General features: G+C 45.7%; 1 protein-coding gene across 1 annotated transcript in view; it reads right to left on the bottom strand.

Moving 5' to 3' along the window:
* Positions 1 to 7,041: 7,041 nt before the first annotated feature.
* The window catches only part of SSTR2 (somatostatin receptor 2), a 7,869-nt gene continuing 2,108 nt past the window's right edge, over positions 7,042 to 12,802 (bottom strand). The window contains exon 2 of the mRNA XM_081028249.1: positions 7,042 to 10,231. Coding sequence (XP_080884375.1) covers positions 9,039 to 10,139 — 1,101 coding nt within the window. The 5' untranslated portion in view covers positions 10,140 to 10,231 and the 3' untranslated portion in view covers positions 7,042 to 9,038. The remainder of the gene's footprint in view (positions 10,232 to 12,802) is intronic.

Raw genomic sequence — 12,802 nt, 5'->3', positions numbered from 1 at the left:
TGAAGACTCTTGTTTTAAGCAGCTGGACATTTTTGTTATGTTTTGATTTTGAGTGAAAGGAAGACAAGGAGGTGACAAAAAGTTGTCTTCTTTGACCGAATTTTAAAACTCTTGACATTTGTCCACGACCGGTTTTGTTATCAGCTACACCTAGCATGTCTTTGTGGCATTTTCAGAGCACCTCTTTTGTCATCGGCTTTACAATGACTTAACCATGCTATTTAAACGAGGCTACAAAATCTAGAAGAAATCAGATAGGGCCATTAAAAATCAGTCAGTCCTGGGGCTGCCGGTTAGCTCAGTTGGTTAGAGCACGGTGCTCTTAACAACAAGGTTACCGGTTCAATCCCCACATGGGCCACTGCGAGCTGGCGCTCCACAACTAGATTGAAACAACTACTTGACTTGGAGCTGATGGGTCCTGAAAAAACACAAATAAATAAAAGTTAAAAAAAGAAAATCAGTCAGTCCTTGGACAAAATAGCACTCACCAGTGGCTGTCAATTTTTGAACTTTTATTTTTCTTTTGCTTCCAAACCAGTGATTGCTAAGACAGCTAGACAACATTTTGTAGGCTTTTCGTTGGGCTTAGAGTTTTAAAACAAATTGCAAAATTCAAAAATAATCAAGTCACTAAAAAGAACTGATTGCGTCTTGCTTTCTAGTATATACAATCAGTTGTACTAGCAAAGAGAGAGGTACATTTACCTGACAGGAAACATACACATACAAAAGCAGTAGCAGCTTATTTGAAAGCAAAACCAGTTTTAGCTATTTTTTCTAAATTCTGGACATGCAGGAATGACATGTTAGCAAGAGTAGCCACATTCGACATACCATGAGAATAATAGCTTATGTGCACACCTATTCTTGATATATTAAAACCATCCTTCGCATCACATAATTGAAACTATTTTTGCAGTTGGGGTGCTGCAGGCTTTTTTCTGGATGTCCCAGGTTTCCTTGTATCCACAGAGCGTGGAAGCAGAAGAAAACTCCATTAAACCGTCAAAGACAGGTGGAAACAAACACAAAGGCTCGCATTTCCTGATCGCCACCACCTCCAGAAAGAGGCGGGGTAGGGGCGACGACACACAGTGTCAGCACCACTCAAAAAAACAGAATCGGGGCCGGCCCGGTGGCTCAGGCGGTTGGAGCTCCATGCTCCTAACTCCGAAGGCTGCCGGTTCGATTCCCACATGGGCCAGTGGGCTCTCAACCACAAGGTTGCCGGTTTGACTCCCACAAGGGATGGTGGGCTGCACCCCCTGCAACTAGCAATGGCAACTGGACCTGGAGCTGAGCTGCGCCCTCCACAACTAAGACTGAAAGGACAACAACTTGACTTGGAAAAAAGTCCTAGAAGTACACACTGTTCCCCAATAAAGTCCTGTTCCCCTTCCTCAATAAAAAATCTTTAAAAAAAACACTCAAAAACAGAAGTTGGATGAAATGCTGTATGGGAGCATGTGTACAAAGAATTTTCAGTCTCCTTGGATAATGATTGCTCTACTGCTTGTAAAAACTTGCTGTTGTTTATTGGTGAGTGGCAGCCAGAGAGTGATGGGTAGAGTATGAAATAAGGAGAGTCTACGTTAGGAAAAATGCACTGTACACGTTAAACTATCTTTAAATGCATCCTAAATAGTCAACTCCATACACGCCACACTCTGTTCTTTCCTGGAGAGATGGTTCTCAGGCTGTTGGAAACTCAGGTGCAGGTTTTTGAATGATTCTGGATAGCTGAATTGTCTGCTGTTATTTTTGTTCACCGTCCAACAGGGTGAGCTGGGTGGCTGCTCCTGGAACTGTGCGGCTGGGGTGGCTGATTTCTTCCTGTGAACGGATGGGAGATCAGTCTTCATTACCTGGTTGTTGTGACCGCAAGCCTTTTTCTCCCGCTCAGCTAGGTATTCAGTTCCTGTCCAAGGCCAGGCAATGACCCAAAGGAGGGAGAGGCGGAGAGAAAGAATGAGGCCTGGGTCTGGCTCATCCACCCCTAGGGTTAAATGCCTCTGCCGACTGTTTCCTTCAAAACCAGTTTCCAACCTGATTTGACGAAAACTAAGTGTCCTCTTCTGTTGTGTAAACGTGGGCATTGCGGCAAAAAGAGAAGACATTTTTAAAATTTCACATTTTAACTCTAAATATGAGAGAGGCTGTTTTGAAAGATAGATGGAGGGTATTGTTAAAGGAAGCAAACTGACGGGTTCAATTTCAAAAATGTGAGACCCGCCACTGAAAGGCAGTGTCCAGGTCCTGATTCCACCACAGAACCTGGACCTCTGCTGACCTCGGCACTCTCTAAGGTGAAGCTGACCTCCAATGGCAGGCTTTACTGCTGAGTGACTGCCACCTCAGTGCCTCACTTTGGTTGTTCTCCAGCAACTGGGGTTTATTTCATTGGTCCTGGAGGCGGGGGTCCTCAAAACCCCAAGCCTTCTAAGTACCCACTTCCACGTTGGCCCACCAGCCCAGAACCATGTTGCTGATGGCTGCTCAGTCGGACTAGAAATGTTCCTTAAGATCTAGGAGGAATGGGTTTCCTTGGCTGTATAGACGGCCCCTAGCAGAGGCCACAGGTGGCGTGGTTGGGGACGCGGTTCTTCCACCTTCCAGTGGATAAGCCCTGGAGCCAGGACACAGATAGCAAAGGCGATTGCAGGAAGGTGCAGAGAAGAAAAGTGGAACAGCTGTGGCCCGTCGCCTCCCATAGCAGGCCTGCCATCAAGAAAACAGCGCCCATCTACCTGGGAGTTTGGAAGAGACACTTAGGAGACAATTTTAATCTGTCAAAGGTATTAAGCAGAAACCAAACAAAGTGAGTCTTCATCCCGTCAGAGCCTTTGCTCCGGAAGTGTCTACACTCCAGTTTGGCAGCACAGCTGGGCCTAAGCTGACTTTAATTAATCTTGAGAATGAATCCTGCAGATCAGACTTCTGTTCATCAGAGGAAGATACAGCAACGCTCTCTCCCACATCCCATACCGACAGGTACTCAGAAAGCACAGGGTGAGCTGAAGTAGAGAGCCTGAGCCATGGACACGGACTGGAGTGGGAGCGGGGGCAAGGGAGGACATCTTTTACGTTGAAGAGAGATTTTGGAGGTGTGCCCATGGCTGAGGAAGAGAACCGCAGTTCATTTTCTTGGTGGCCGAACATCTCAGCTTCCCGCAAAGTGTTCACCCTCAGATTTGTATTGCGAAGCTTCCTGGGGGAGGCAGGGGTAAGGTTGATCTATTAAAACCCTGTTGTTGATGGGGTGGCCCGGTGGCTTAGCTGGTTAGAGCGCGGGCTCTCAACAACAAGGTTGCTGGTTCAATTCCCACATGGGATGGTGGGCTGCGCCCCCTGCAACTAAAGATTGAAAACGGCAACTGGACTTGGAGCTGAGCTGCGCCCTCCACAACTAGATTGCAGGACAACGACTTGGAGCTGATGGGCCCTGGAGAAACACACTTCCCCAATATTCCCCAATAAAAATGTATAAAAAACAAAACAGAACAAAACAAAACACTGTCATTGATGAGAATCAATTTGAGAATTGCTTGGAGTGATTTTTCTGCAAAGAAACTGTATTTTTTTCCCGCAAAAACATTGCTGTTAACAGAACGTGTGGTTGACTAGTGGGGATGATTTGTAGTAAACCATTTGCATCCTTTCCCAAGTCTTTTTTTTTTTTTTTTTTTAATGGAGCTGGCCTGTTGTTGCAGGGGTGGCTGGCCGGGGCTGGGCGTGAGGTCTCTGGCATGGCTTGGATCCACTGGGTGAGAAACCAGCTCATGCGCAATGTCCCCTCCCTTGTCTAGAAAAAAGTGACTTACTATCCCTAGACTCCAAATAAGCCAGACAGTACAGTTATCTCCATCCTCTGAGAACCGTGGAGTATCTCTGTGTTGGAGGTTTTGCCTAAACAACGTAGGTTTATTGTGTGCGTGTACATGTGTGTCACATGTGTGTGCATGTGTATCACACATGTGTGCAGACCCCTCACTGTGCCTCACGTGTGTGTGTGTGCCACACGTGCTCTGTTGCATGACTCGTGTGCATTGTTGTGTATGTTGGAGAGCGCCAACTACAGTGAAAGTGGAGGAGACCTTGAGAACTTTGGAAGACCATCCCTTTCTCTGGAGACGTGGGTTGCTGCTTCATGTCAGGAAGACAACTAAGCCTTGGTTATGTTATACGAGAACCATTTGGGTTTCTTGTTAAATAATATCCATGAGAAAATTATCCGCTCCTTCGGTCATGACCAGATCTGTCGCCTGGGGCTGGGAACCGTCACAGGAACTGACACCCAGCCACCTGTGAGGTCAGGGGAGCACTGCCCAGGAGCAGGTGCCCCAGGTGGTACCTGGTGAGCTTGCAGGGAGTCTGGTAAGCCTGCTCATGGCTCTGGCTCTTTTGAGACTAGCACTTTTTCCTCAGGGTTCCCATACCAGACACTTTGTAATCTATTCTTTGGAAGGACCTGGGACGTCTGTGTCTCCTTCTGTCCCAGTCTTATTTGGTAGACCGTAGCACACTCCTTTCTCTCTAAAGTGACTGTCACTGCACAGAGACCTTCTCGAGTGCTTAAGCAGTTGGAGGCCCTGGTCACTGAATAATTGAGTGGGCCAGCGTGTGGAAAGCCATTTCAGGCCTTGCATCACGCTCCTCAACAGGCTTTTCTCAGAGGACAGGGCAGTTTTATCTCTAACCACTACGTGCCTCTTCGGCTTCCAGTCCCAGCAGGCTCAGGATGGAATGTGAGCCACCTCTTCCGACCAGACACCAATATTCTGGCAAAGAGGTCTTTTTCTCCCACCATCTGTCCCTTCAGTAATGCTAAGAGAGAGGAGTGAGAGAGGAAAAAAATGAAGCCTCTCCCCGTCTCCATTTAAACTCCCTCTCCACCCACCTGAAGCTGACTGTCTGTGTCATCCGTTCACTCATGTTTAAAGCCTTTGTCCAACGGCAGGCAGACGTTCACTGAGCCTCGTCATAAAACCACAACATTTCATTCCATGATATTATACTCACTTTTAATCTTGGAAGAATCAGTAATGTTTTATGTTCAGCTTGGTTAAGTCTTGGTTAATATTTAGCTCTGGTTTTAAGCAAAGTCAAGACACCTACAACCTGACACGGTTTTCAAAAGTAGAAAACTTCATGATCAGCCTGTATTTGATCACTGCTGAGTTAAAGGAAGGGGTGGGCAGTTGTTGAAAGTGTCCGTGGGGGTGGGAGGTGTGAAAGCTTGTCCTTGAGCTGTTATTCTCAACCCTAATAGCCTGCCAACTCAGATAACAGAGCTACAAAAGCTTTTTAGCTGTAAGTAGAATACAGTCCCTTGTGCCTACTTTCTAACTGAGCTGCTGGAATAAAAGAGTTAGAGACTCTGCCTATGGGAATGTTCCCAGAAATTTACTTAGTAGAAGCAAAGCGACCACTTAGGTAAAGGTTTCTTCTGATAGAACATTTGATAGGGAATTCGGTGTTTTTGAATCTGGCAAAAATGTAGATGAGGCAAGTGATCGAGGATAAGTCACTACTTATAGGCTCACAAGCTCGGCTTGTCAACTATTGTGATTCTTATGATGATACGTGTTTCTGAAACCCTATTCGGACCTTCCCAACCTTATGGGGAAATGTGTGATGACCTTCTTGCCATATTTCTTCGCAAGGCCAAGGTTCATTTCTGCCTTCCACTGGGACTTTGCTGTCTTGATTGAACTGTCACATTTGGAGCTGACTAGGAGCATGTATCTCGACAGCCGTTGACTTCCTACCTGTCTCCGTGACCAGACTGTACACTTTTCCAGAACAGCGCTCCTGTGTAGGGCAGCTGGGGCTGATCGCTTCCGCCATCAACACTTGTATTCGGTCATGGAGAAGAGGTTACCTCTGTGTAAGTAGATAGACTCCAGTTCACTGCCAGCTCTGGAAGTCCCATCCACCAGGCCACAGTTTTTTCTCTGCAGACTATTTATGATAGGTATATAAACCCATGCAAAAATAAAAAGAGGTACAATTGTGAAACTGTTGAACTTGTTACACAAAAACGCATGCAGTGAAATCCCACACCATCACTAAAGGAAAGGTCGGCTACAAGTTTAGCTCAGGAGGACGTCCCAGCAGCCACAAGTAACAGAGAGTGACTCCTCCCCCTCTTCTTTTTTCTCCTCCTTATTTTCCTTTTTCTCTGTAAGAACAAGCAAAGGAAAGAAATGCAATGTTCTGCCGTCATCCAGTATCCTTTTCCTTGTGTCTTCTTAGACTGTCCCAACCTATGACATGAACCCCACCAAAGTTTCAACTCCATGTCCAATATTTCTGAACTCTCTGTTACTGAAACACAAGCTGACACCATTGAACACAGGCCACAATGGCAGATTCTCTCCCGGTACCTTTCTCACTAAATCCACTTAGGTTTAATCGGTGCTTAACTATCCATGCTAATGGAAGTTAGGTAGTCATTCGCACATGCCCAGTGATCAGGTATCCTAAAATCAATCGAGTGCATTACTTTTTATTCTCTCCCAGCACCCAGCAGATTTGTCTTCGTAATGAAATGTTGAGTGGAAGCCAAGATTAAATTTTGGAATTAAAATTATGTTAACATTGAATCGAAAATGTTGATTCCCTCTTGGATAAAAGAAAACAACGAGAGAGCCAATAATCCTTGAAAGAGATAGTTCAAAAAGTGGAGAATACCTCTTCATGTAGTAGAGACCTGACCTTACCTGAATGGAATTACAGCCTCAATCGTAAAGGCTCCATCTGGTAGTCTTTGAGATCATTCTGCCGCTTGAGTACTCACAGTATACTGGCGGTGCATTTTGTTTTGAGACGTGGCTGCTTTGGACCCCAGCTTCCTTGGAGGCAATTTCTCTGATCATGAGGTCATGAGTGTTATAGAATTACTCTATTTGCTTTGAAATTTTCTTTTTACCATGACTCCACCCCTTGGAATCACTTCCATAAGTAAAAATCAGCCTTTATTCAAAGACCCTGGACATCTTCTATTATAATAATGTTCGATTTAAAGCGTTTCATTCCAAATCTTTGCTTTTATTCCACTGTTTTTATGGAAGACAGTGAGGAGGAGGTGGGGAAGGGAAAGGGAAGAGTCACTCAGTTAGTTGTGGCTGCTGGGAAGTCCTGAGCTGGTCTTGTCGCTGACCCTTCCGTTAGTGCTGGTGTGGGATTTTACTGCACGCATTTTTGTGTGACAACTTTCCCTGGCATCTCCCCTTATAATTGTACCTCTTTTTATTTTTCAAGGACTTATTTATCTGTCGTAAATCTTACTGAACATATTTTTCTAGGGCACAGTAAGTACTTTTGGCAATGAGGTGGCATGAATAATATAGACAGCTGGAATAAAGACGGCGCATTAATGATAGCCACACGTGGAGTTCCTGGTCATTCCCACAAACAGCCCTTGCGTAGGGAGCGAGAAAAGGCAAGCTCAGTTTAGAATACGGTAAAATCTGTATGTGAGACACTAAGAAGGAGCTTTTTATATAAATCCATAGGTGATGGCATCCTGACAAACACCCTAGAAATTGTATTCAGTCAATGAAATGGGCATCACCTCATTTCCTATCACTTGTCCATGAGCCCATCTACAATTTCAAAGAGAAAGAAAAAAAAAATGCCACTGATGGTGCAAAGTGCCTGTCTATGGCAGTGCTTGAGGAATATCTGAGTCTGTGGCATTAGCAATGTGTATGTAGTGGGTGAGAACGGTGGCACGGCCGTACCTATGAGGATGAGGCACCCTCCACTGCTCACACCCGCACACCTGTAATGCTATATATTTATTGGCTGGTGCATGTGCTTATTATGTTTAGGGAACATTGTCCTCAGGTCTTTAGTATGCATTGTGATTTCCTCAGTGCCCAGCTTTGTATAGAGTCCTTTAAAAACTCTTTTGAGGGGCTGTTGAATTACATTTCCATCAGGAAGCCATGTCTGGCATTAAAAAACCCAATGTTCATGGTTTCTCATAAAGATATAATTTTGCTTCATTCTTATTTATTTTCATGATGGGGAGAATAAAATTGTTTCCCCACAAGAACTGTAGTCTGTTTTTAGCCTTGCATGTTAGTGGTTTCCATCACCCCCTTTCCTTGGTTCCCTAAGAAAAATTAAAGCAACTTGAGAAGAAAAAATGCAATGTTATAACAAAGCCAGCCTTGTCTTGATAAATGCAGTGATCGATGGCCATAACCATTTAAGTCATTTTGGGTAAATGAATAATTCTTTGATTATATGTAAGAAGAGGAAACACATGAATTTATGTTCTGGCCCCTCATATATCTTCTCCCTTCCCCTTCTTGCTTTGATCTAACTTGCCTGAAAGGAATGAAGCAGATGCCCAGGGAAAGAGGCTGGTTTTCTGAGGCTGGACACGTATACAATTTAAGGGGCCCTCTTTAAGAAAAAGAATGCAAAAACATCTTCCGTTTATAATTTTTTACAAAAATATGTGGCCGTGTGAACCTACTGCCCGAGCCAGCAAGATCCCTGAAGCTTAAACTTTTATTGGCTCCATGGATAGTCCATTTCTGCAGATGCCATGTTGTAATTAACGTCCAAATGCACTACGCACACTTGAATTTGCTACTTGTGTGTTTATACACAGGAAATGTAGATAATGACTGTACAGGGGCTAGAGAGGAATATACAAGTGTAATACAAGATTACATATTGGGTTCGAAACACACAAATACACAGATATCGCTGTCTACCTTTGCTGAGCTTCAGCATTTCAAAGGATCCTATCCAGATGATCACCTCTTTTCCAGACTTTAAACTGTCTGCCAGTATTTCAAAGTTCACTTTTAGGGGGAGATAATCAATTTAACACACATCAGTCACTCAGACACGCCGACTCAAACACGGTTCTCTGAATTGGACTCATGCGGAACAATTCCCTATTCTAGAAGCCAGGTGCGGTGGGTGGGAGGAGGGACGTGGGTGGGGGTAGAGGGCACATTGCCGGTTGGCAGAGCTTGGCGTTGTATTTCTTTATTTCTGTTTTAGGCAGTTCAGATACTGGTCTGGAGGTCTCCATTGAGGAGGGTTCTCTGCGTCTCTGTGGTCTCATTCAGTCGGGATTTGTCCTGCTTGCTGTCACTCCGTTCCCCGTCATCTGTGCCGCTCATCTTGACCAAACAGAGGACATTCTGGAAGCTCTTCTTGAAGTTGTCAGACAAGAAGGCATACAGGATGGGGTTGGCACAGCTATTGGCATAGGTAAGGACCACCACGAAGTCAAACATGCCTTTTAGGGCTGGAGTGGGGCTGATGGCCACCGAGACTGAGGAGACATTGAATATGTAGAAGGGGAGCCAGCAGAAAATGAATACAGCCACCACGATGGACACCATCCGGGTGACCTTCTTCTCAGACTTTTTCCTCTTGGAGGAACCCACTCGGATCCCAGAGGACTTCACCTTGATGATAATGAACAGGTAGCAAAGACAAATGATGGTGAGGGGCACCAGGAAGCCCAGGATGAAGGCGTAGATAATGAACCCTGTGTACCATGCCCCAGATTCCCCCGGCCAGTTAATGGTGCAGCTGCTCCTCCCCCACTGGTTGCTCCGAAGCCCGGCGTATATCATAATCGGCAAGATGACCAGCAGAGAGACGCCCCACACAGCCACATTGATCATCTTGGCTGTGCGGGGTCTCCTCCATTTGGCCGACTTGATGGGGTGGACGACAGCCAGGTATCGGTCAATGCTCATGACGGTCAAGCAGAAAATGCTAGTGAACTGGTTGATGCCGTCCACAGTCATGACCACCCGGCAGATGGCCTTGCCGAAGGGCCAGTGGACCAGAGCCACCTGCATGGCCAGGAAGGGCAGACCCAGCATGAAGAGCTCATCGGCGATGGCCAGGTTGAGGATATAAATGTTGGTGATGGTCTTCATCTTGGCGTAGCGAAGGATGACGTAAATGACAAGCGTGTTGCCACACAACCCAATGATGCAGACCACGAAATATATGAATGTGAGAACCGCATTGCTCGTCAGATCGTAGTATGGCTCTGTCTGGTTTGAGCTGTTGGCTGCCGCCACTGAGCCATTGAGGTCGAATGGAGAGGAAAGCAATGGTCGGCTCCCGTTGAACAGGTCATCCATGGCTGCCTTTTGAGTCTTAGGCTAGTTCCAGCCAGCCAAAGGTCTTATTCTCACCTTCATGGGTCCCGAAGGCAAAGGATCCACTGTGTCATCTGCAAGGGAAAAAGGAAGATTGACTCATCAATCAGGGGCTACTTTAAGCTCTCGCCAGCTTTCCGTGTCTCTGGTTTACTCTCTCAGACACAGTCTTCAACTGAAAATTATCTTTCCACATCAACGAAGAGCTATCAGCCCCTTCTCGCCAGTGTGCAGAATTTTGGAGTTGTTTGTCCAGTAGTGGGGAAGGGTCTAGGTTAAGCCATCATAGTTTATCTCGTCATTTGGTGACGCACATGTGGGAGATGGTTGTGGCTGCAAAAAAAATGTACTTTCATCCCTAAGAAGTTGACTGGTCCAAACTGTAAAAAGGCCGAGCGTGGAGAAGTCCAGCCTCTGACCTCCGAGGCTGTTGGCCTTTCCCCACGAGGAAATCTATGCTGACCTGCCTACTTCTTTGGAGTTTTTCCATTCTGAAAACTCAATAGTGGAAAAATCCCGGACTTCAGAGGTAAAACAAACCAGGGTTCCACCACAGAACCCGTGTGACTTTCTGCCCAGCACCTAACTGCTCTGGCTCTCATTTGTTAAAATGGGGGTGTTGTGAAGGTTAAATGATGAAATGTATATGAAAACGACTCACGGAGTGTTTCCATGAAAATGGAGTGTTTCCAGGAAAATGACTCACGGAGTGTTGGGCTCATAATCGGAGCTCAATAAATATCTTTTCCCCATTTTTCCTCTGCCATCTCCTTTATCTCTAGTATTGAAATCAGCCTATATATAATGAACCAATTTAGTCTTAAATATTTTTTAAAAATCTGACTTGCTTTTGTTTTTAAAATGTATGTTAGTCTATTCCTGTTTTTGTAATACCCCGTTCTTGACCTCCTTGTTGCCTCGGAGCCCTTTCCTGAGGTTCCTCAGCACAATGCTGCTCCAGAATGCATGTCTCCTAACACCCAGAGAAGGTGCCTGCGATCCCCGGATTCAGGACAAAAACAGGAGCCCTGTTCATTCACAGAAGTGAACAGAAGGTTCCAAACCCTGATGTAGCTCATTCACACTCACTGTCCCCTTGATCTTCCCCACAACTCAACAAGTAGTGACTGCCCAACATTGGACTCCACTTTCCATGGGACCCAAATGAAGCAGAAGTCCCTCGGAGACCTTAGGCCACTGACTTTTTGTTGATGAAATAAGATCCCCTGTGATTTAAACTCATTCCTTCCTTGGAGGAGCCTTCCCAATCCGCACTGGCTCCCCAGTTGACCACCTCTGCCACCTTTACCAAGCTCTGCCTGAATCCTGAATCTCCATTTCACAGATGAGGAAACCGAGGCTTAGAGAGTTGAAGCAACTTGCTCCCATTGCCCGTACATGATTGCTGGAGCTGGGATTTCAACACAGGGCACCCACATCTTCTGCACTTTTCACAGCATCACAGCTGCTGCTCAGTGGACTGGAAAACTAGCAGCTAATAATGGGGCTTTGGTCTGAAGCAGCTGACTCCTGTTTTACCTCCATGCTGAGAAAATAATTGTAACACTGTTGGCTTGGCCTAAGGTATAAGACAATAGCTTATCACGTAATTAAATGACTTATTGACAGTCATTCCGGAACCATCACTAGGGGCTGCTTTATTCTGGACACCAGGGATACAGGAATGAACAAGACATGGGTGGTACTCTCTAGGAGGTGACAATTTAGGAGGGGTGCCGGGCCAGGAAGCCAGCACATGTCAGGTGTGAGCTGCAGCGAGAACAAAGGACTTAAGAATGAATGCCTTAAGCCCTCCTGAGCTGTGCAGAAAAGGTTTCTTAAGAGGGAGGCTTGAGCTGAGTCTTGAATATATGAAGAGTGAAGCAAGGAGATCATTCCTGGAAGAGGGAAGGTGGTAAAGGGAAGGTGTGTTCGGCACACGGTGGGAATAATTCCCTTGGCGGACACAGTTCCCCTGAGCAGGGCACTTTTCCTGGTGCCTGAGTGAAGACTGGACATTGCTCCTTTATGCTTGGAGAGACTCCTGACGATGTAGGGGGACTTGGCCGGCAACAAGTACTTGAGGATCCGTTTTTGCCTCTGACTCATTTTGCCCTGCCAGGCTCATTGCTTCTTTTCTCTGTGCTAATCTCCCCATCACACGACTGTCTATAACGTGGAATCGGCTTTGTGGCTGACCTTTCTGCGAAGTACTTTGGGGGACCCGGGATTTAATGTCTGCATTGGGTAAAAGGCATAAATTGGTAGCTATTAAAAACAGCTGTAAAGAAACCTTTGTTTTAAATATCTCTATCTTTTCTTAATATCTCAACTTGGGTTGTTCCCACTGTCACTTCTAACTGGCTTGTCAGTTACTTTAATTCTACAGACCCAGAATCCTATTTAATCCGCCTGCATTGGAGTGCAATTAATCATTAGCAATTCCAGAGTCCCATCTGTGTAATATGCAAAGTCACACTCCAATGTCTGGGTAAGACTGAAGACCCCTGGGTTCCAGAAGCCCTGGCTGGTATCTGTTGGGGTAGGGATGATGATGGTGCAAGTGTATGTATGTTGGAGGGTTGAATGTTGCCCTCCAGACCTAAATGCGTTTTGGGCTGGCATCTCACTCAATAAGATGGAAC

The sequence above is a fragment of the Rhinolophus hipposideros genome (genome assembly GCF_964194185.1).
Source record: "Rhinolophus hipposideros genome assembly, chromosome: 20".
NCBI classification, from domain to species: domain Eukaryota; kingdom Metazoa; phylum Chordata; class Mammalia; order Chiroptera; family Rhinolophidae; genus Rhinolophus; species Rhinolophus hipposideros.
Note: the sequence above shows the minus strand (reverse complement) of the source record. Positions and strands in the feature narration are given on the sequence as shown.